This window comes from Macrobrachium nipponense, chromosome 2 (assembly GCF_015104395.2).
Source record: "Macrobrachium nipponense isolate FS-2020 chromosome 2, ASM1510439v2, whole genome shotgun sequence".
NCBI classification, from domain to species: domain Eukaryota; kingdom Metazoa; phylum Arthropoda; class Malacostraca; order Decapoda; family Palaemonidae; genus Macrobrachium; species Macrobrachium nipponense.
This window is the reverse complement of record NC_087201.1, coordinates 134,376,942-134,399,078: the sequence shown is the minus strand read 5'-3', so window position 1 is coordinate 134,399,078 and position 22,137 is coordinate 134,376,942. Positions and strand designations below refer to the sequence as shown.

Sequence of the window (22,137 nt, the reverse complement as noted above, 5' to 3'; positions counted from 1 at the left end):
CAATCCCTCCTTTATCCATTCTATCCGTCACTTTCTAAGTATTTCTCTCCGCCTCTCTCTTATCGCTCTCAAATCAATGACCACTTTTTACAGATCTATCGTCCTCCGTACTTTCGCCGTGAAGGAACCCAAAACACTCTGGTTTGTCTGTGACGCTGATTAAGCTCAAACAACGTCTAAAGACAAACCGACGTATACTAACCTATTTTCCACTTTTGTATGTCGCCGCTTCTCTCATCTTTTCAATTCCTATAGCTACCACATATACTGCGAAAACATTACGTCTCAATAGCTTCAACCCATATTCTTTCATTCGCATTCAATATTTACACTTTGCTTCTCTAATGAAGAGACGGATCAAGTCCCTTCATAAATCCCCCACCTTGAGGCGCGCACGTGTGTGTGTGTATGTGTGTGTGTGTTTGTGGAGAGAGAGAGAGAGAGAGAGAGAGAGAGAGGACGAGGACTGATTAAAGGGAAACGTCTTTGTATGCATCTTAAACGGCGTTTATTCGTTTTAAAATTTCCCCTTTTATGTGAACTATTTACATCGACCAGCTGATATTAAAATCTTTTGTTAAAAGCGCCATATATTTCGCTAATATACTTTGGATTTCATATGTGGAAAACTTTGTTTCTAAAAGTACTAAAAACATTACATTGAGGAGTCAGAGATGTGTATTGCTGGTGATAGATATTCACTCTCGACGTGGTTCGGAAGTCACGTAAAGCCGTTGGTCCCGTTGCTGAATAACCACGGGTTCCATGCAACGTAAAAACACCATACAAACAAACAAACACACAAAGAAGATGCGAAAATGGAAGGTTAAACTTGAAAGGACTTCGAGAGTACAAATGTCCGCCATCGAGAAAGGAACTGGCCATTACCAAGATCGCCTTGAAAGCTTCTTGCAAATGTTCAGGAATTTTAATCGCACCCAAGTGACAGAATTTCCCGTTGAAGACCATTGTATTTATGTTGTAGATAAAAAGGAAGGAATTTCATCACAGAGGCACGCTGGCAAATATAGGTTTATGAACGTTGTGAAACCTAATCCCTCATAAAAATCAGTGCTTTCGGGGCTCCGTATCCCCTATCCTCTTAAAAAAAAGGTCGTGAAACTTTATCCCTTATAAAAAATCAGTACTTTCGGGCCAGTGTGCAACCCTATCCCCTTAAAAAAAATTAAAAAAATCGTAGAGTGGCATGATCACTTTTCAACTTTGTCGGCATGGGCACTTTCGTCTTTGCCTTGAACAACTAGGGAACTTGTGACATGACGAACGAATAGATGTGGACTTTAAGTGCCCATACGATTGAATCAGATGGTCTTGATTGAACCCTACAGAATTTGCACTTCGCATCTCGATTTCGGGTTTTACAGGTTTTTCTACTAGCACAACTTCGAGTTATGTAATCCTTTAAAGTCACAAAAACAAATATTATATCGTCTGTTACGTAATACACCTTTTAAAGTGATATATGATTGGATTTATTGTCCGTTCTAGGAATAAATTTATTCTCCCAATAAAAGAGTAGTGTTGGATATTTCAGTTATTTCCTAACGTCGAGATAAATTCTCCCTTAATGCGTTAATGGCGAAATGATGGCAAAACAATAAAATCAGTTTTCAGAATATGTAAACGAGTCCCGTTGGAATTGGCTATTCTTCTTCAGTCTTGAATTTTAAAGCTGCGCTACTCACGCTGATAATAAAATAATCTTTTTTCCTTACTTGCTGAAAATGTATGATGAAAAAACTCGAGGAGAATGCAGACCCACAACAACACGTAAATTAATAAATAAAAATATATATATAAATAAATAAATAAATAAATAAAAATAAATAAATAAATAAATAAATAGACATAAATATACAAGTGAAAATATATTAATGAATAAAAAAAATAAATAAATGAAAATAAACAGATAAATATAATGACGTAGATTTAGCTTTCGAAGGGACCATCCGGAGGAGGAAGGGAGAGGGTCCCTTCGAAGGTTAGGTAAATTTCGTTATCGTGCTTTCTGGCATTTACTTAATCTTGCCAACACGGACGATGTGCATTTTATAGTAAGCTCGAGATGCCACATCTAAGTGTCTGGCTCTTGAAACCATCCTGCAGGACGCTAAAGACCAGTCTCTTCCGGTCACTTGTTTTCTTCGCCTCATAGGGGGTAGTGCCGTCAGTGCACCTCATGCGGTGCACTGTATGCATTACTTACGGTTCTTTGCAGCATGCCTTCGGCCCTTAGCTGCAACACCTTTCGTTCCTTTTACTGTACCTCCTTTCATATTCTCCTTCTTCCATCTTACTTTCCACCCTCTCTTAACGATTGCTTCATAGTGCAATTGCGAGGTTTTCTTCCTGTTACACCTATCAACACTGTTTACCGTCAGTTTCCATTTCAGCGCTGAATGGCCTCATAGGTCCCAGTGCTTGGCCTTTGGCCTAAATTCCATAGTCAATTCAATTCAATTCAATTCACTTGTTTTCTTCAGGCTTGGGCTAGAAGAGGACTTGCAGTCGCTCTCCCTATTGATGTTTAAAAAAAAAAAAAAGATAAAGCCATTTTAATATAAATGTCAGTTCTCTGCTGATAGGACGCGGATTTACCAACTGCGGTGTTTAGCTGATATTTACTTATTTTGATCAGTTTCGTGCTTTTGATGGAAGAAGCAGATATCGCCACTGGTAAGCAGAGATCATTTCAGTAAAAGTTCAAATCTCTATTTTGTAACGTCCTTTTAGGTTTAAACAGCACCGCTCTATGTTACAGTAAAAGTTCAAATCTTTACTTTGTAATGTCCTTTTAGGTTTATTCAGCACCGTGCTATGTTTACAGTAAAAGTTCAAATCTTTTCTTTGTAATGTCCTTTTAGGTTTATTCAGCACCGTGCTATGTTTACAGTAAAAGTTCAAATCTTTACTTTGTAATGTCCTTTTAGGTTTAAACAACACCGCTCTACATGTTACAGTAAAAGTTCAAATCTTTACTTTGTAATGTCCTTTTAGGTTTATTCAGCACCGTGCTATGTTTACAGTAAAAGTTAAAATCTTTACTCTATAATGTCCTTTTAGGTCTAAACAGCACCGCGCTATGATTACAGTAAAAGTTAAATCTTTACTTTGTAATGTCCTTTTAGCTCTAAACAGAACCACACCATATTTACCAGATATTTACAAATTCTACCTTTTTATTATTTCTTTTTATTTCCAGACCTCTACCCAGGAAATACCAAAATGATTGACATCTCCGGAATGACCTTGAGACAGGCGCTTTTCATATCCCTTTGCCTCGTGGGAGTCACCCAGTCAGCTGCCGTTGCTTCGAGGAACCAGTCTTCGGTGAGTAGTACGGTTTTGCATAGATATCTATTCATGTAGAACGTCAAGTCTGCGTTTTTTTAAATTGTAAATACGTGCTCTGTATAATATATTATCGTGTAACAAGCCATATTGCATAATCTGTATATGATGCACAATATATAATAGACACCAAAGACGATTAAAACAAAGCTTGTTTACTATTATCACCTTTAAACCAACCAAATAAAAGCTGTAAAATGTAAAAAAGGTTTATGTCTGACTCACTTAATCTATAAGTTATGTAGATGTCATTACGGTGGAAATTCTGGAGATCATACCAAAATAATTAAGAAAACAGTTACTTTACTTGTATACATAACAGAGTTGCTTTACTTGTATACAGTGCCTAGATATATCTGTTCCCGGGCAGGGACTGGTATGTTGTGCCAGTAGAATATATAATATATATATATATATATATATATATATATATATATATATATATATATATATATCAATAGAGGGATCCACAGTAATATCCTTGTTTATCTAGATATAATATGTTATACAAAGCTTAAAGCTTTCGTCCATCCTCCTGTGGACTTGATCACTAAGCAAATGAGCAATGTATTGGTTGAAGAATTCCAAATAAACATAAACAAACAGACAAAGAACATTAACAAGGTTAAAAAATTCGAACAAGTCATTGGGTCGTTTGCCTTTCCATAATTCGCTGTGATCTACGAGGCGGGACAAAGCGCCGGTCTTCTTCCTGAATGACATCTGACGGTCGTTAACCAAAAGGTGGTTTGTAGATTAGGCTCTTGAACGGGCGAAGGATGGTTATTTACATTATCAGATTGAAGGAGGCGTACACATTTCTGAAGTTCTTTATTCTGGCCCTTTTGCAAATTTCTCACTCAAAAGTAAATTGTTCTGTATGCCAGTATTCCCTCAAAAGTGTCATTCAAAGTGATGAGAGCTCTTCCACAATTCTCCTAGTGGTCCATATCCGCACTCTTATAAATAACTTTCCCTCCCTTGAAGTCGATGGCATGATCGGAATCCCAAGTATGCTTGGCAATGGCGCTGTAAACGTTGCCCAAACGGCAAGCTGCAACATGTTCACGTTTCCTCTGGTCAGAGAACGACCGCTTTCACCAATATAGCATTTGTCACAATTTTTACATCCTATAGCATAGACTCCAACAATCGAGTGTTTGGTTTTCTGTAACTGTTTTTGATAATTTTATTTTTAAGAGTATTAGGGTATTGAAAAACTACGCTATACCCATGTCTTTTCTTTTCTAAGATTATTGGAAACTTTTTCAGGTCATGATTATAAGGAAGGGGAAGGCATTTAAAATTAGCAGTCGAACAGCGTTCCCTTGGATTATAAAACATACTTCTGGCTCTAGAAAGACATCTGTCGATAAAAAACTTGGGGTAACATAACTTTTTGAAACTCGTAGTCAAGAATTGAAGTTTCCTGGTCAATGAAACCAGGGTCACAAACTCGAAAAGCTCTAAAAAACAAATTCGTCAGAACGTTGCGTTTGATTTTCTCGTCATGATATGAATAAAAATGTCATGTACGTATTTGTGTGAGTACTTTTCCTGAAAACAGAGAATTTAAAAGACTTATTTACGTCGTCCCTGTGAACAACCAAGTCTAAAAATGGCAGACGCTTGTCGACTTCCCTTCCACTGTAAACGTGATGATGGAAGAAAACTATTCAGTGTAAAAGAAGCTGATCAAAACTTTCGGTATCGTCCTTAAAAACAATAAAAATATCGTCAACATATCTTACCCATATAAAAGGTTTCAAATCATCTGGAAGTTGTCCACAAAAAGTATTTCAAAAAATTCCATACAAAGATTAGCTAAAACAGGCGACAACGAGGATCCCATAGCAACCCCTGCTTTTTGTTGATAGAAATCTCCTTCAAACTCAAATATGGTGGATTCTACACACGTCTTTATAAGCTCACAAAACTTATTAATATGAATAGGTGGCGTGAATTTTCCTTCTTCGGCAATTTTGACCAAATTAGCTAGAACAAAATCAAGAGGCACATTAGTGAATAAGGAGACGATGTCAGACTATACATAATTCCATCCAAATTTTTACCCATAATTCTATCATGAAATCAAGATTATGTTTAAGATGGGAGCTAGATATATTACCCACTAAGTCACCCAAAACCTCAGCCAACCAAGAGGTCAAATCAGCCTGAGGAGTATTGCAGTTTGCTACAATGGGCCTCAAAGGGATGCCCTCCTTGTGGATTTTTGGAAGACCATAAAAATAACTAAACGAGGGTAGTTTTCTTGTCAATTTACTGAGAATAACCTCTTTCATTTCTCTGTTGATGTTACCTTTTATAATGTCCTTAATTTTTTTCTTGTTAAACGTGGACTGAATGTCAGAATGGACGGAGCTACAGAAATCTTGGTGTAAGTATTAGCGTTCGCGAGCAATCTAACTGCCTAATAGGTAATCTGTCCTACTCATAACCACCACACATCCCCCCTTGTCGGCCTTAGATATTTTAATGTCAGATTTGTTTTTTAGCCTGTGAAGAGCTTCTAAAAGACGTTTAGGAAGATGTACTGTTTTTTCCTCAAACGAACTGAATAAAATCCCTTTGACGAAATCCATGTTAAAGTCTGAATTTTTAAAATTGAACAAATTGATATTTCCAATTCCTTTTATGAAATCCTATCTTCCATCCCCAAGAAAAATTAAGACCCAGCTCAAAAGAATTTTGCAGGGGAATACTGGCATACAGAACAATTTACTTTTGAGTGAAGAAATTTGCAAAGGGCCAGAATAAAGAACTTCAGAAATGTGTACAGCCTCCTTCAATCTGATAATGTAAATAACCATCCTTCGCCGTTCAAGAGCCTAATCTACAAACCACCTTTTGGTTAACGACCGTCAAGATGTCATTCAGGAAGAAGACCGGCGCTTTGTCCCGCCTCGTAGATCACAGCGAATTATGGAAAGGCAAACGACCCAATGACTTGTTCGAATTTTTTAACCTTGTTAATGTTCTTTGTCTGTTTGTTTATGTTTATTTGGAATTCTTCACCAATACATGTCTCATTTGCTTAGTGATCAAGTCCACAGGAGGATGGACGAAAGCGGTTTAAGCTTTGTATAAAACATATTATATCTAGATAAAACAAGGATATTACTGTGGATCCCTCTATTGATTTCTTAGAAGCACGATACAGTGTTTTTTTATATTGCATATATATATATATATATATATATATATATATATATATATATATATATATGTGTGTGTGTGTGTGTGTGTGTGTGTGTGAGAATGTATTTTACTGTAATACAACAGTAAAACACGAAGATCAAAGGTCTATAAAAAAACTATTTGAACGTTGCAGCCATTCATTTCGAGCACTTCCCTCTGTGCCCCTGTTCAGATGATGTCTTACTAGAGTATATACCCAAAGCATATGTAGGTGTGGCAGTAAGTCTCTGTTGGTATGCACACCAACAGAGATTTACTTCCACACCTACATATGCTTTTTATATATAGTACTTCTCTTGTAACACGTCATTTGTCTAAATCTTACCAGTTATTAGGGGCACAGAAGGAAGTGTTCGAAATACATGGTTGCAACGTTCAAATAGTGTTTTATGGGACTTTCATCTACATAGAAGCCACGAAGGAAAGGGAAGCGATGGAGCGATGAATTTGAAAGATCTCGACGTCCCTTACTTAGCAGTCTGCTCAGTAAAGGACGCTGAGTCGAAAGTTCTCGCAGCAGTCCATCGTTTCACTTTCCTTTGTGGCTTCTACCATTATTTATATATTCATCACGTTCCAAATTTTCGTGATTCAGTTATACATACATATGTATATGTATGACACACACACACACACACACACACACACACATATATATATATATATATATATATATATATATATATATGTATATATATATATATATATATATATATATATATATATATATATATATATATGTTATACTTGCACAAATACCCGTTGTTGCCCGGAAATATATATTTATAGGCAATGTATACAAGTAAAGTAACCTTTTTTTCTTAACTAATTCGGTTTGTCTCTCCAGGACTTCCACCATGTTGACACACACACACACACACACACACACACATATATGGGTAGCCGTGTGTAATTGTGTGTGCATATATCATGATCAAGAGTATTAGGTAATATAAGAGATTGAACAAAATGATAGTGAACATCTTAAAATTCTGCCCATCAAGAATTCTTACAAACCTAAAACGCTAAGAACTTGTAGGAGATTAATCATGACATAACCTGTGGACATTTCCTTCCTGTCAAAGAGCAAATAACCCTTGCAATAATTCCTTCGAAAGAAAGCTGTGCTAAAGAAAATGATACATGACATGTCCCTGAATATTGACAAGACGGTGAATGTTCCTTCCGAGTTGCTGATGCAGCTGCTGGACGTCAGTCGGTCAGTCCAGAAGCTCCTGCCGGCGCAGCTCTCCACCGCCCTCGCCGATGCAGACGACGGTAAGTGGTCTGATCACGTGATCAGGATCTGTGGATCCTGGGCCGGGTGCATTTTCCCGAGGCGTAACCGAGTATCAGGACCTTTCCCTGTATAAAGCGGGACGCCATTATGTTAAAAACTAACCGTAGAATTTTTGTTGAAAATAGTCTCATTATGTTTCCCACACCCAAATGATTGCAGAGGTATTACTCAACCTAGCCTAACTGGGGCTTGTGTAGTACTAGCATACATCTCGGGAATTTGCTAACCGTCTCTCACTGCAGGAGGAACTAGTCTAATGAAACTTATTCTTACCATTATCGCTTATAGCTTTTTTTTCTGCATGATTACTAAAATAGATTCATATCAGCCGTCTAGGCCAGTCCCTTACGACGCTCCTGATTGGCTTTTGATAAGCCAATGACAGGGCTGGAAACTCTCAGTCTCTCTCGAGAGTTCACATGGTCAGGGTATGTGTTCCTCCTCTCCTGAGGTATACGTTTGAAAGACGTATCCCTCAGGAGAGGTGGAACATGGATCCTACCCATGTGAACTCTCAAGAGAGACTGAGAGTTTCCAGCCCTGTGATTGGCCTATCAACAGCCAATCAGGAGCGTCGTAAGGGACTGGCCTAAAAATCAGATGCATGGTTGATGTGAATCTACTATAGCCGGGTCTAATGAAAATTATTCTTGCCCTTATTGCTTACAGTTTTTCTTTCTTTGCATGATTACTAACGCGAACATCTCTGGTATAAAGTTTGATGCTGACATTAATAAAATTTGTAAGTGAACAGTAAATGGGCTAACAAATAGCAGAAAGTGAAAATAGATGATAAGGCCCCCGCCGGGTGCATTCAGTTCTGTGATATGATTCGCTTGATTTCGATCAGCACGTTAGGATTATACTGTTCCCTCATAGTTATTTATTTACTTATTCATCGCCTTTTCCTTTAACTCGCCTCTCAGTCTCTCTGCAGGCTGATTTCCCTCTGGAAACCTCTTGAGTTCATAGTCTGCTGACTCAATGCATAAGGGTTTTCAGTTGAAGATCTGAAGAAAAGATAGGATTGTAATTACTTTATATGCAATTTAAATGATTTATTGATTACCTGCATATTGGTAATGGTCATACCCAGCAGTAAGTACAATGACTAATTCAAAGGATGCTGTGATCTAAACCAGGCTTCCGTAAAGGAATAATAATGCATTCTGTTAATAACACCAATACTTCTCACTTAAGTAAGGCGAGTTCTAAGCTTTCGTTCAAGGTCATCTCTGTTCTAAAATTGTTACCATATTTTCATATTCAAAAACTCTCCATATTTGATTCTTCACCTTCGCTGACTTTAACATCCAGAGAACACCATATTATTTTGCCTCAACTTGAATGATGTTAGAATAGTTGACAATAATTTTAATTTCAATGGGCAAAGTCCTTTACTAACTGGAAGTGAATGAAGAAAAGGATAAGAAAAAAAATGTTTACTGAGGAATTGCCTCTAAGCAGCGCCTCAGTGGCGTGATCGGTATGGTCTTGGCCTGCCACCTCGGTGGGCGCGAGTTCGATTCTCGGGCATTCCACTGACGGGTTAGAGATGTGTATTTCTGGTGATAGAAGTTCACTCTCGACGTGGTTCGGAAGTCACGTAAAGCCGTTGGTCCCGTTGCTGAATAACCACTAGTTCCATGCAACGTAAAACACCATACAAAGAAACAAACAGTTCCCCCTAAGAACAGCTTTCTACCTAGTTTTTTTTTCTTTTTTTTTTCATCAGTGTTACAGCCATTCTACAATTCAAGACCGTTTGACATAATGTCGAAACTCTTGTAAATAATGACCTGATATTTTTTTTTCATTTTTTTTTTTTTTTACAGTTCAAGAGTTTGCCGCGGTGCAATAAGACCCGCAAAAATTATTGTCGAATTACTCTTTCTCACAAACACTCATGCAAGTTTTCCAGTGTAATTTGTTTCTCATCTTTAACAGACAACACCCGTAGGGGTAGTGTCGTCAGTGCAGTGCACCCTCATGTGGTGCACTGTAGGCATTACTTAAGGTTCTTAGCAGCGTGCCTTCGGCCCCTAGCTTCCATCCCTTTCATTACTTTTATTGTACCTCCTTTCATATTCTCTTTCTTTCATCTTACATTCTACCTCTCCTAACAATTGATTTATAGTGCGACTGCGAGGTTTTCCTCCTGTTATACCTTTCAAACCTTTTACTGTCAATTTCCGTTTCAACGCTGAATGGCCTTTGGCCTAAATACTATATTCAGTTTAACAGACAACTGATGAAACCAATTTACTCCTGCCTAAATATCCCTGTCGTCGACAGAGCTATATTACGCATGCATGACACTTCTAAGTTTTTTAACTAAGTTTACAAGTTTCGCGTTCATCCGACCCAACATGAAGCAAATCCCCAGTGGACAAGGAGACTCGTTAATTTAGGTGTATAATGACTTAAACATGAACGTTACCTTTTACCTTTCGGTTTTACCTAGTTACCGAGCCTTGATTAGAAAATGTCAAATCAAGGCTTAAATTGTTTTGACGCTGTCACTTAGCTCAAGAGCAATTGATATTAAAGATTTTTTTTCAAGAAGCAAAAATATATGGTAGTTGTAAATGGTAACATTATTTTTCAAAGAGGTCAAATCTGCTTTGTAGTTAAGCAAACAGATTTTATATCGAAAAATCTTAGTTTTGTTAATTCAGCTGTCAATAAACACTTGGATAATCTGCTAGAAAATGAATTCTACAGTTTTGCTGAAAAAACAATGAGAATGACATTAACATTAGTTTTGAATATTATAATTTAAATCACCTTACGTAAATTTTTCATCGCTGTCATTAACGATCATTTGAAAATTCAAATGTACAGATAAACTAACGTTTATGAGACATAATTTGGCCCTCATTCCTCAGACAAGGACGAGGCTGGCGGGTACAATTCCCTCCTGGCCTTGGCACTGCGCCACCACGCACTGCTGCAGCAGAGAAACGAAGACCTCCTGACGCAGCATGCCCGCTGCACGGCTCAGGTAGAGGCTCTGCAGGAGGACAAGCAGGAGCTCCGTCAGCAGATCCAGGAGTACAAGCAACAACTGCAGCAGTTTCTGAAAGGAGAATCGTCTGTCATCCGGATCGTTGACATCCACGAGGAGACAGCCACTGACCAGAAGCAGACGACGGCTTCTGTGGCCGTCGACGATTCCTGCCTCTGCGATGATAATGTGACCCGAGGTCATATGGAAGGCGACGTCTGCGTCTGCACCTTCGAGGAGGTCACCACAGAATACCCGCCAACCACGACTGAGCTCGAGCTGTTGCGCGTTGGCATCAGGTGAGGAATTGACCAAACTTCTGTTTCAAGTTTGTACAGTGATTGCCTGACAGCCGTTTCTATCAAGTGTTCGTTTGTGCTTTCTTAAATTCTTCATTGATATCTTTCAGAGCGAAAGACTGCGCCGGACACCAGAATGAAGGGGCTACGAAGAGTGGTGTGTATGAGATCTACCCTTCACAGTAAGTAAGAAAAATATGTCTTGTTATCTAATGACTCTTCCATTCAGTTTTCCCGAAGAGCAAATGATTGTGAATTGATTTGATTTCTACTGTGATTTAATTTTTCATCTTGATTTTAATATCCTTTTTTTTCCTTCGAAAAAAAAAAAAAATTTTCTCACAGCATTTTTTAAGTTTGACATTTTCCATCATTTTCTAATGCATGTCTGTGAGTATGCAACTTGAAAGTAGGAAAAAAGAAAAGAGAGAGAGAGAGAGAGAGAGAGAGAGAGAGAGAGAGAGAGAGAGAGAGAGAGAGAACAACAATAACTGCTGCTGAAATGAAATAACAGCTCTCAAAAAAGGGATAGTCAAAAAAGAGGTTGAGTCCCACGTCTTTGTAAACACGCAAAAGACTTAAAGAAACATCATATCCCAATAATTGACGAGACTGCTTTGGCACGTGTCTTCTATCGGATAAGTGTTCTCGATCTATAATCTAAGCTTGCATGACGCTGGACTCATCTATCATGCAGCATTTTCCATTTACCCCGGATGGTTAGGTCAGTGGGTCGCCTACACTGAGACAGGGAATGAGATCAATCGGCTCGGAATAAGCTCTCCCCGCACTGTCTTCCAAATTTGGTTGTGAATGGCGTCTAGATTGCATGCAGAATATAGTGAATACTGCACCTGCCAGATCTCACTGCCTGTGCGTTGGAGAGTGACTTGCTGAAATTAATCACAGGTTTACGAATAATGACATTCCACGAATCTAATGGGGTGCGAGACGCATTTTTAAAATGCACCTCCTCAATAAAAATTCGATAGTACCATCTCGTCCCAACAGGGACGTGCACAATTTTTCTTCTTCATGGCTAAGGTGCCCCTTTTTGTCAGAAATAATAATTTAAGTGGATCATATTTAACATAGGTTGATTGATACTGGACCAATTTTTTTTAATAGCATATTTCCGCCTAACGGTCGGTCCAGACATAACAGGGGGAAGACAAACATTTAGGCCCCCCATACACTGAACGATTATCTGAACGACTGTCTGTATCGTTCGCAAAAACTGTATGGGCTTGTCTGAATGCAAAAGTGGGCGGAGCTACGTGTCTGAACGATCTCAGCGGGAATCTGTCACGACCAGGTTGCTTGCTTGAGACTTGAGTCTGTCATACACAGATCGTTATGCAATGTATGGGTTTGTCTGCCGATATAACGCTCTCGCGCGCGTCTCGTCTAGAGACGATGCCATGTCTTCTCGAGACAAAATCTTTATTCAGACTAAAATCGGTGCGGAGATCGTTCATACTGTATGATTAGTGTGTGTGTGTGTGTGTGTGTGTGTGTGTGTGTGGGTCGATAACGACAATCGTTCAGACAGACGTTCAGTGTATGGGGGCCTTTTGACATGATCTGAGATCCACCCTTAAATGTATTACGGGGAACGATGTTCATCTTGTCTTCCCAATCACGTACGAGTTGCTTAAAATTTACGCAACTCTCCTGTAACAACAGGAACTGAGGAACGCTCCTTTTCCAAACTAAATATGGTTAAGCATAGGCTGCGGTGCGTGTGTGGAGAGGAAAGACTCTCCGATCTAATGCTGCTTAGCATTGAGAAAGACACCCCAGTTGATAAGGAAGAAGTCATAAATATTTTCAAACATATGGCTAACAGGAGAATGCTACTATGATCTTTGAAATTTATTAGGCTGTAGCATCCATATTTTTCGCTAAATCTATTAATTCAAGTTTTGATGATTAAGAAAATAGTTATTTTTGTTTTCAGTAGGGTTAAGTTTTTATTATTAATGAGATCTTGAAAATCTTACAATGGAAACATGTCATGTTAAAGGAATTAATGTTGATGAATCTGCTTTCTGTTAATAAATGTATTGAATTTAATGGATTTTAAGACTGTCACATTATCCTCCCAACATTTCTTCTTTTCATATATATCGTACATTATTATATAATAATATATATATAATAATAATGTAGCATATAAAATACAGCAATTTCATTTTCAAAAACTAAGGGAGTGCCTTTTTTTCCACTCGAGCCCCTGCCCTTCTAAAAGTCTGCTCACGCCCCTGCGTCCCAGAATTCTGTAGTACTATCATGAGTATCATCACTTCCCAAAATTCTATAGTACGATCTCGTTCCAAAATTCTTTAGTACCATCTCGTCCCACATTCTATAGCACATCACGTCCCCGAATTCTTTAGTACCATCTCGTCCCACATTCTATAGTACCATCACGTCCCCGAATTCTTTAGTACCACCCTTGCCCCTCTCGCCCAAAAATTTTAATGTACCATCACGTCCCAGAATTCTTTAGTACTCACCTCTCGTCCAAAAATTTTATAGTACCATCACGTCCCAACAGATGTCACCCTGTTCAAGTGTGGTGCGATCTGGATACAGACGGAGGAGGATGGACGGTTTTCCTTAACCGCCGAGAACAACCTGAACAGGAAAACTTCACCAGGAACTGGCAGGATTATCGCGATGGCTTTGGCGACGTCACGGCTGAATACTGGCTGGGTAAGAGACGAGTTTTCATTGACGTTGATGTTATATTAATTTGTTATTCAGTGGCTTGGGAAGTGGGATGGCAGTAGAACATTTCCCTTGTTTCATCGACGGGTAACAAGAAACTCTCTCTTTTTAATCTTTTTTTCTTCTTCTTCTTCAAGCAAAGCCAGGATGATATTTTTCTATTCATCGCTTTTTATGAGAGAAGATCGATCCTACGGGAGGGAATGACGAGTCTATGTCCGTTTTATGAAAAAACTCTTGGATCTCTGTTGATCTAAGCAGTGGTTAGTTGACACAGGTATAGTTATACGTATAGTTATATATAAATAGATAATGATCTTTCCTTATCAGACCACATTCCAAAGCTTTTAGAGTTACCTCATCGTCTCATACCTTGACAATCAAACGGTTACAGTACACGAAGATTTATTATTATCATACGAGAAGATTCCTTTAATTTCCACTTGCTAGAGGACGTTATCAATCATCAGAGACAGAACAGTACGTGAACAGCATTTTAACTCATTTTGTTTGATTACGAGAATCAGGTCATTTGTCCTTTTTAGTTTTCTGAAACAAAAACTATTGTGCTGGATTATACCGAGACCACCGAAAGATAGATCTATTTTCGATGGCCCTGATTATGCGATGTACAGAAAACTCGATGGTGCTGAAGAAACTTCGGCACATTTTTTACTTGTTATTTAGCTTTTCTTTTTCCAATAATCCAACGCATCCATACAAATATGGTAATTTGTCCTTTAAATGAAAACCGTTGTGCCGGATTTGTTTGTTCGTACTTTGTTCTGTCCGCACTTTTTCTGTCCGCCTCAGATCTTAAAAACTACTGAGGCTAGAGTGGGGGGGGAGGGGGGGGAGGGGGGGGAGGGTTCTAGATTAGTACGAGTATGTTGACCATCCAATCATCAAATATAGCAATTTGCAGCCCTCTAGCCTCAGTATCTTTTATTTTTGTATTTAAGGTTAAAGTTAGCCATAATCTTGCGTCAATCAACGATATAGTCAGTGGTTAAGTTTCATGGGCCGCGGCTCATACAGCATTATACCGAGACCACCGAAGGATAGATTTATTTTCGGTGGCCCTGATTATATGATGTAATGATCACCCAATCATTAAACATACCAATTTGCAGCCCTCTAGCCTCATCTTAAAGGTAGCCATAATCGTGCGTCAGGTAACGATATAGTCTATGGCTAAAGCGCGGCTCATACAAGCATTACTAGATCTATCTTCGGTGGCACTGATTATACGATGTACAGAAAACTCGATTGTGCCGAAGACTCTTCGACGCATATTTTACTTGTTATATTACCGTTTTCCATCAATACTCCAACGCATTCATACTAATGAACTGTGAATCTCTTCAGTGCATATTTTATGCTTTCCTCAGGCAACGAAGTCATCCACGAATTGACGGCAAAAGACGAACACGTCCTTCGGGTGGATGCAGAGGACTTCCACGGTAACAAGCGCTGGGGAATCTGGGAGAGGTTCCGAGTCGAGGACGAGGAACACAAGTAAGAAGGATTAAAGTTATTTATGTGTCAAAGGATGTTCAAATAGGAGGGTAGAAACCACTCTTGATGCAGTCAGTTTAAATCATCCACTTTTAGATTAGTCTAGGTTTCATAAAGAAAAATTGAAGGATATTGTGTTGAGTTTATGACTCATGATATATATATATATATATATATATATATATATATATATATATATATGTATATGTATGATATATATGATATATAGTATATAGTATATATACATATAATACATATAAATTTTTTTATAATTATATCAATATCATGGTATTTTCTATACACATTCCTTTTTTAACATTTGCTTAATTACAATTTAGTTACGTAATTTTAAAAGTAACAATTTCTTTTATTGATTCACTCTGACATGAAATTATCAGAAACTTGTGTTAGTTTTCCTAGAGCTTTACGTGGCAGTATCTAGCGAGAAAATAGCTATAAACTAGACATTGCTGGAAACGCATTTTACCAAAGGTTTACATTGTGCAATCCACGGTAAATCTACTCGTAAAATTCCCCGTAGCTTTTGTTCCTTTTACTGTACCTCCTTTCATATTATCTTTCTTCATCTTACTTTCCACCCTCTCCTAATAGTCGATTCATAGGGCAACTGCAGGGGTTTCCTCGTGTCACACCTTTCATACCGTTTACCGTCAGTTTCCATTTCAGCGTTGAATGACCTCATAGGTCCAGTGCTTGGCCTTTGGCCTAAATTCTATATTCAACTCAATTCAACTAGTAAAATTATTTTTCTTTGAGACTGATTTTAATTCATCATTGCGGCCTTTTATTTTGCGTTGGTTTGTAGTTTTGACCGTGCTACGATAATTTAAAATGATTAAGCTTCAAAATGTCAAAAAGATCAGTATCTTAACATGAAGAGTAACAATACAGATCGTGACTAAAATACTAAAGTAGTAGACGCCTGTCACGCCGTAGTATTTCCTTTTGCTTTTATGTGTAAAGTTTTACAGTAGATCTTTTACATTACACATACATACACACATATATGTATACATTATATCATATTTTATGTTGAATCAGAGTATGTGTAGTTTTACAGTTATAATTTATTAGTGGAAGATCATTTTTAGTACACACATCTTTCTCTCTCTCTCTCTCTCTCTCTCTCTCTCTCTCTCTCTCTCTCTCTCTCTATAGAAATTTGTTTTAGGATTTTTCGTATGAAACCTGTCATAATTTCACTAAACTTTATACATGTATATGTATGTATGTATGTTTGTATGTTTGTATGTATGTATATATATATATATATATATATATATATATATATATATATATATATATATATAATATCACTCGGAAGGTAATACATCGTAAAGTTACCTTGTATGAAAAGTCCCGTTTTCTACTGTTGTAATACTGAAACATCAAAGAAAACGAAATCTAAGGCTGATTTTCCTGGTCGCCACGGATACTATTACGTCCTTCGCGTCTGTGGTTGTGAAGATTAGGAACCCCCTGTGGTACGGTTCCTGTGACATTATGTATCCCTAGAAGGGTCACTTCTATAATCTTAGTGTCATTGTAATCAGTAGTTCATCTTCAGCTTCCACTCTTTTGTTCATTTGCATTTACATTAAGGCTTTCCTTCCAAAGAAGGGAGTTAGCTGCAACAACAGCAAAATCGTGCACGTCATCTAACTTTGCAAAGAGCCTTCTCAACCTGCCACGCAAAACGTTCTCAATTCACACAAAGATTTGACAATTTAAACTTCCCCGGAACAACATTAAATATATAAGTCTAAACTTGGATTCATAGTTTAGTAAAATTCCGATTAACCATAGAAACTAATTTTCTCTTACCACTGATAAGACGGTAAAAGGAATTAAACTATGCGCAACCAACAATCTTTTTCCTTTTCATGGTAACGTTTTTAATCAAAATTTGGTTATATCAGTTATCCCCTACTCCCTAATTACAAAAATAAATAAAAATTTGTCAATTTTGCTTCCTATTAAAACTTAAAATATTGTCTGGCTCAGATAGCCAGACTATGCTTAAAGTTTAATAAGGCTTAAAAGATTTTAATGCATTTTCGATTGCCTAAATACGCTAACGCCAAAAATTGCATTCAAAAGTGAATGGAAAAAGATGGCAAACTTCCCCTACTAGATGTTTTGACCATAAGACCACAGATTCACTATACCAATACCTATAAAGTAAGCCAACTTTCGCCGTTTATTACGTCTGCTTCTTGATTCATCTTGATTTTTCAGTTAGTGTCATATTGGGTGTAATCAATTTCTCACAGGGCATAGGGCATATTATGCTCTCTTGGGTAACTGGGAAAAATTTTGAGGCTAACTGTCAACATTTGACTCAAGTACTTTCCCAGGTTCTGTTGTCGAAGCCAGCAATAAATCGAAGAAAATAATATAACATATGGCCCTACAAACAAAATAACAAATAGCCTGTAACAACAAAATAAAAGAGGTTTTATTTTTATATCATCAAAAATATAACTGAGTACCTCAAATCCGACAACTCTTTCATTTTTCATTATCCTAAAGCTACCTGGTCTTCGGCAAATTATGAATATTTGAAGAAGAAAATAACCTGATCTAATTTCATGCAGGTCTTGAAGAACGATGAATACTTTGGTTTTTAAAGTAATATCCTTCTTTTATAATTAACTCTTCAACAACTGACATTGCCAATAACATTGGGAGAATTGTACCTAACGAAAATGTAAAGCTTATATTGCAAGAGCAGAGTAGGTCAGTTTCCTTTAGCCGTCTATGGAGTGTCCATGAGCTTCTTGGGAAGTAATATCTCCGTTCTGAATAAGACTTCGCAGCTTTAAATAATTAAATAAGATAAAAGGCATTTGTGCCGAAGTCACTTCTTCACTCTTTGTTTTCTTGCAGCTACAAACTCCTGTCGGTGAAATACTCTTCGAACAGCACTCTGGGAGATGGGCTCTTGTGGCACAGTGGAATGCAGTTTTCCACAATCGACCGAGACAACGACAAGCACAAGGGTAAGCTCTGAGTATCTGATACTTGATGCAGGTCATAAACGTACTAATGGTATGCTCGTTTTTTAGCTTAGCAAGGTGTCAAGTTCTTAGCCTAGCCCACCCTAGCTAGCCGAACCTTTTTCAATTTCTTCTTAGCCTAGCTTAAGTTGTTGAGTTCTTTATTGTTTTATTATTTCCATTTTTATTGTTACCATTTTTATTGTTACCATTTTTATTTTTTCATTTGATTAATTTTGTTTTTATTATTTGTTTTATTGTTATTATTTTATTTTAATTTTTTGTTATTATTATTTTATTGTTTTTATGTTAATTTTATTAATTCTATTATTTTGTTTTATTTTCATTATTTTATATTTGTTTTTTATCATTTGCATTTATATTTATATTTATATTACTATTATTCTATTGCTTTTGATTTTTATTTATTTTATATTTTTGTTATTTTCATTTATATTTCTAATATTCTTTTCTTATTTTTATTTCTATAATTTTTATTTTTATTTTTATTATTTGTATTGATCATAATTAATGTATAATTATTTTTTCTAATTAGACGTGTACTTTGTTCACCCTCTCAGTGTTTCATTTACAATTTGTGCATCACATATTAATGTTCCTTGTCACTGTCTACTTCACTCACCTCCTAGTGTTTCTTTTTTCTATGTATATTTGCTCCCTGCATGAGGAGTAGTGGCAGGGGACAGGAAATTGCACTGACGTACAGTATATGGGAGATTGAACATAGATACAAGAACTTATGGCCACCGCACTGTATAATCCAATCAAAATCCTGAGCTGTCATGACCGTATTAAATGTACATTAGGCATCAATGCCAGGACGGCCCTTCTCTGCAGCTGCCTTCCTAGGAGTGTGAGAGAAATGCAATTCATAAAGTCTCTGAATTGAAATGAGTTAGTACAACCGTGCATTTGATGTCTAGGCTAGTCCCTTACGACGCTCGTGATTGGCTGTTGATAAGCCAATCACAGGACTAGAAACTCTCAGTCTCTTGAGAGAGTTCACATGGGGAGGATGTATGTTCCTCTTCTCCTGAGGGATACTTATGAAAGACGCATCCCTCCGGAGAGGTGGAACACACGTCCTGCCTATGTGAACTCTCGAGAGAGACAGTGTTCCCAGCCCTGTGATTTGCTTATCAACAACCAATCAGGAGCGTCGTAAGGGACTGGCCAAGACATCATGCACGGCTAATGTGAATCTACTATAGTATGTGTTTGTGAGCAGTCTGTGTTATGTTGTGGGATGGATATAAAGTGCTTTTTATTTACAGAATGCAACAGATTATCTTCATCTGGCATCTGCAATTTTTTTTTCTTAAATCCCCTCAGGTAGCAAGTAGCAGAACATTTTGCATTAGGCTTTCCCAAATGGAGAATTAGTTCATAAGTTTGAAGCGCTGTTCTCATTTCACCTGCAATTCAAGTCTTTAAGGTTTCAGAAGACTGGTTGTACCATTCCACTGTCCACCGTTCCAGGTAGTTGCTCCGACGAGTACAAAGGAGGATGGTGGTACAACGTTTGCCACAACGCCAACCCAACGGGCATCCTGGTCAACTCGGACGATTTTGACTCTGTCGGCTGGGTGTACTGGAGCCCTCGCCAGTACAAGTGGGCCAGCCTGCGGAACCTCCAGATGAAGTTGAGACCAAGGTCCTTCGGCACACCAGATCCAACATCAGCCCCTCTCGGCTGCTCCAGCGCCTGACAACCTTCCCCAACTCCCGCAGAGCAGAGGAAGAGCAAGAGCAAGAGGAAGAAAAAGAAGAAGAAGGAACGAAAGGAAAGAAGCCTCTAATTATCTGACACGGAATGTTCTCCATCAAGAAAGCGAAGGGCAACAACACCAAGACTGTTTAAGGGTAGAACCACTCAAGGTTTCTGAACAATTTAGTGGTTGCTTATCAGATGAGTCGGTTTCGTGTTAAGGTCCTCGATATACTCACTCATTTAGCTACTAGTCATTAGGTATAAGTACTTTCACCCATTTGAGGAACTTTCATTCACCCATGCAAGTCCATTCATGCTTACAGAAGCCTTGATTCCAAGGGACGATTTTGATGTTCAATCCTAAAAGCGAATGTAACAGTGATTCTTCTGTCTGCCCTCTGTCAGGTAAATTTTTGCACCCTTACAAGGTAGATGATGATGTACTTTTAATCGTAAATGGGACAGTAACTTACGGAAGGGGTTGCCAAAGATCCTCAAAGTTTATGAAAAAACTATCTAGAGGTACGGAAGTAGGTTTAGACCTCATACGTCTGGCATTGTGAATGTGTGCAAGAAGTAGTGATGCACTTCGTTAATGCAAAAATTGTCATTCATTATACAGTTAGAGATAAGACGGAAATCGCTAGGTCTTCAGCTGATGGACAGTGGGAGAACGGAAAGATACTGTGAAATAACCTGAAATATCTTGTACATAAAGCAAAGCGAATCAGCAAGGACCCTTTGAATTTGTGACATCATCTGACATTTTATACCCGAAAGTATTTTATAAATCTATATTTTTATCTTGCGTTAATCCTCTGTACCCCAATTCATCTCGTGTGAAATCTGGAGTGATGAATATCGAATTGGGTTTTTTTAATTGGTAGGAAAGTTACTTCATCCTTTCTTTGTTTCGTGTTCATTATAAGTCTCTGTTTAAAGTGCTGGTTTTAATATACGGAAAAGTGATTATTCCCTTATTTCTATAAGACAAATCCGACTCGATCATTTCTCATCCAATGCGCGTAAATGATTGCGTTGTTTACTTTCCTTTACACTTAGCCATAAAATATTTTTCATCAGGTTTACGTGGTCACGTCTTTCCTAGTAAATAAATAGATAAACAAATAAAGAAAAATGTTGGATCTGGTCGTACATTTTTCCTGTCATTTTTCCAACTTTAAGATCTCGGCAGATATGAAAGTCAAACAAAGAAGCGAATTAGTTTTTTCATGTTGCCGTAACTGAGACCGCGATCACATGCACTGACATCCGATGACTTGATTTTAGTGGGAAATGAGGAGACCTGAAGCGTGGCTGTTGGACTTTTAATTCGTCTTTTCCGCCTTCACATCGTGTCAGGTGAGAGAGAGAGAGAGAGAGAGGCCGATAAATGTTGTAAAAAGTATTAAATTCTAGTCAGCGAAATGTTGCAATATACACAAACGCGGATTCGTCATAATGTTGCGGAATGGTAATCATTTTAATCATTTGAACAATGAAATTGAAAAATAATGAACACAGTTGTTCTTCCTTATGAATTCGAGTTGTTTCCTTTCATCATGTGATGGTCAATAGATCTAGAATGTCATTCATAACGACGGCATTTGAAACAGAAAAAATATCCTGAGATTAAGAAGCTTGTGCCAAATGCAACATTTGCAACGACGACAAAAGGGTGATATTAAGTCTTTATTCGCTTTTAACCATTTCATGTATATTCTATATATATTATATATAGTATAATACACACATTATATGTATGATATCTAATATATATGTATATATATGCGTATACGTATATACATGCATATGTACATATGTATATATATATATATATATATATATAGAATATATATATATATATATTATATAATATAATATATATATATATATATATATATAAATATATATATATATATCTATATATATGTATA

General features: G+C 37.4%; 1 protein-coding gene across 5 annotated transcripts in view; it reads left to right on the top strand.

Annotated features, from left to right (window-relative positions):
• LOC135221008 (ryncolin-2-like) overlaps nucleotides 1–22,019 on the top strand; it is a 60,277-nt gene extending 38,258 nt beyond the window's left edge. For 2 of the 5 annotated variants that reach the window (XM_064258725.1, XM_064258724.1), the window contains 8 exons: nucleotides 3,224–3,351; nucleotides 7,710–7,869; nucleotides 10,780–11,197; nucleotides 11,308–11,379; nucleotides 13,758–13,915; nucleotides 15,322–15,448; nucleotides 18,359–18,471; nucleotides 19,969–22,019. In XM_064258725.1, the coding sequence (XP_064114795.1) occupies nucleotides 3,247–3,351; nucleotides 7,710–7,869; nucleotides 10,780–11,197; nucleotides 11,308–11,379; nucleotides 13,758–13,915; nucleotides 15,322–15,448; nucleotides 18,359–18,471; nucleotides 19,969–20,198 (1,383 nt within the window). In that variant the 5' untranslated portion in view covers nucleotides 3,224–3,246 and the 3' untranslated portion in view covers nucleotides 20,199–22,019. Of the gene's footprint in view, nucleotides 1–3,221; nucleotides 3,352–7,709; nucleotides 7,870–10,779; nucleotides 11,198–11,307; nucleotides 11,380–13,757; nucleotides 13,916–15,321; nucleotides 15,449–18,358; nucleotides 18,472–19,968 lie in introns of those variants that run through there. The other 3 variants (XM_064258727.1, XM_064258726.1, XM_064258728.1) reach the window with 3 other exon arrangements.
• Nucleotides 22,020–22,137: the final 118 nt, after the last annotated feature.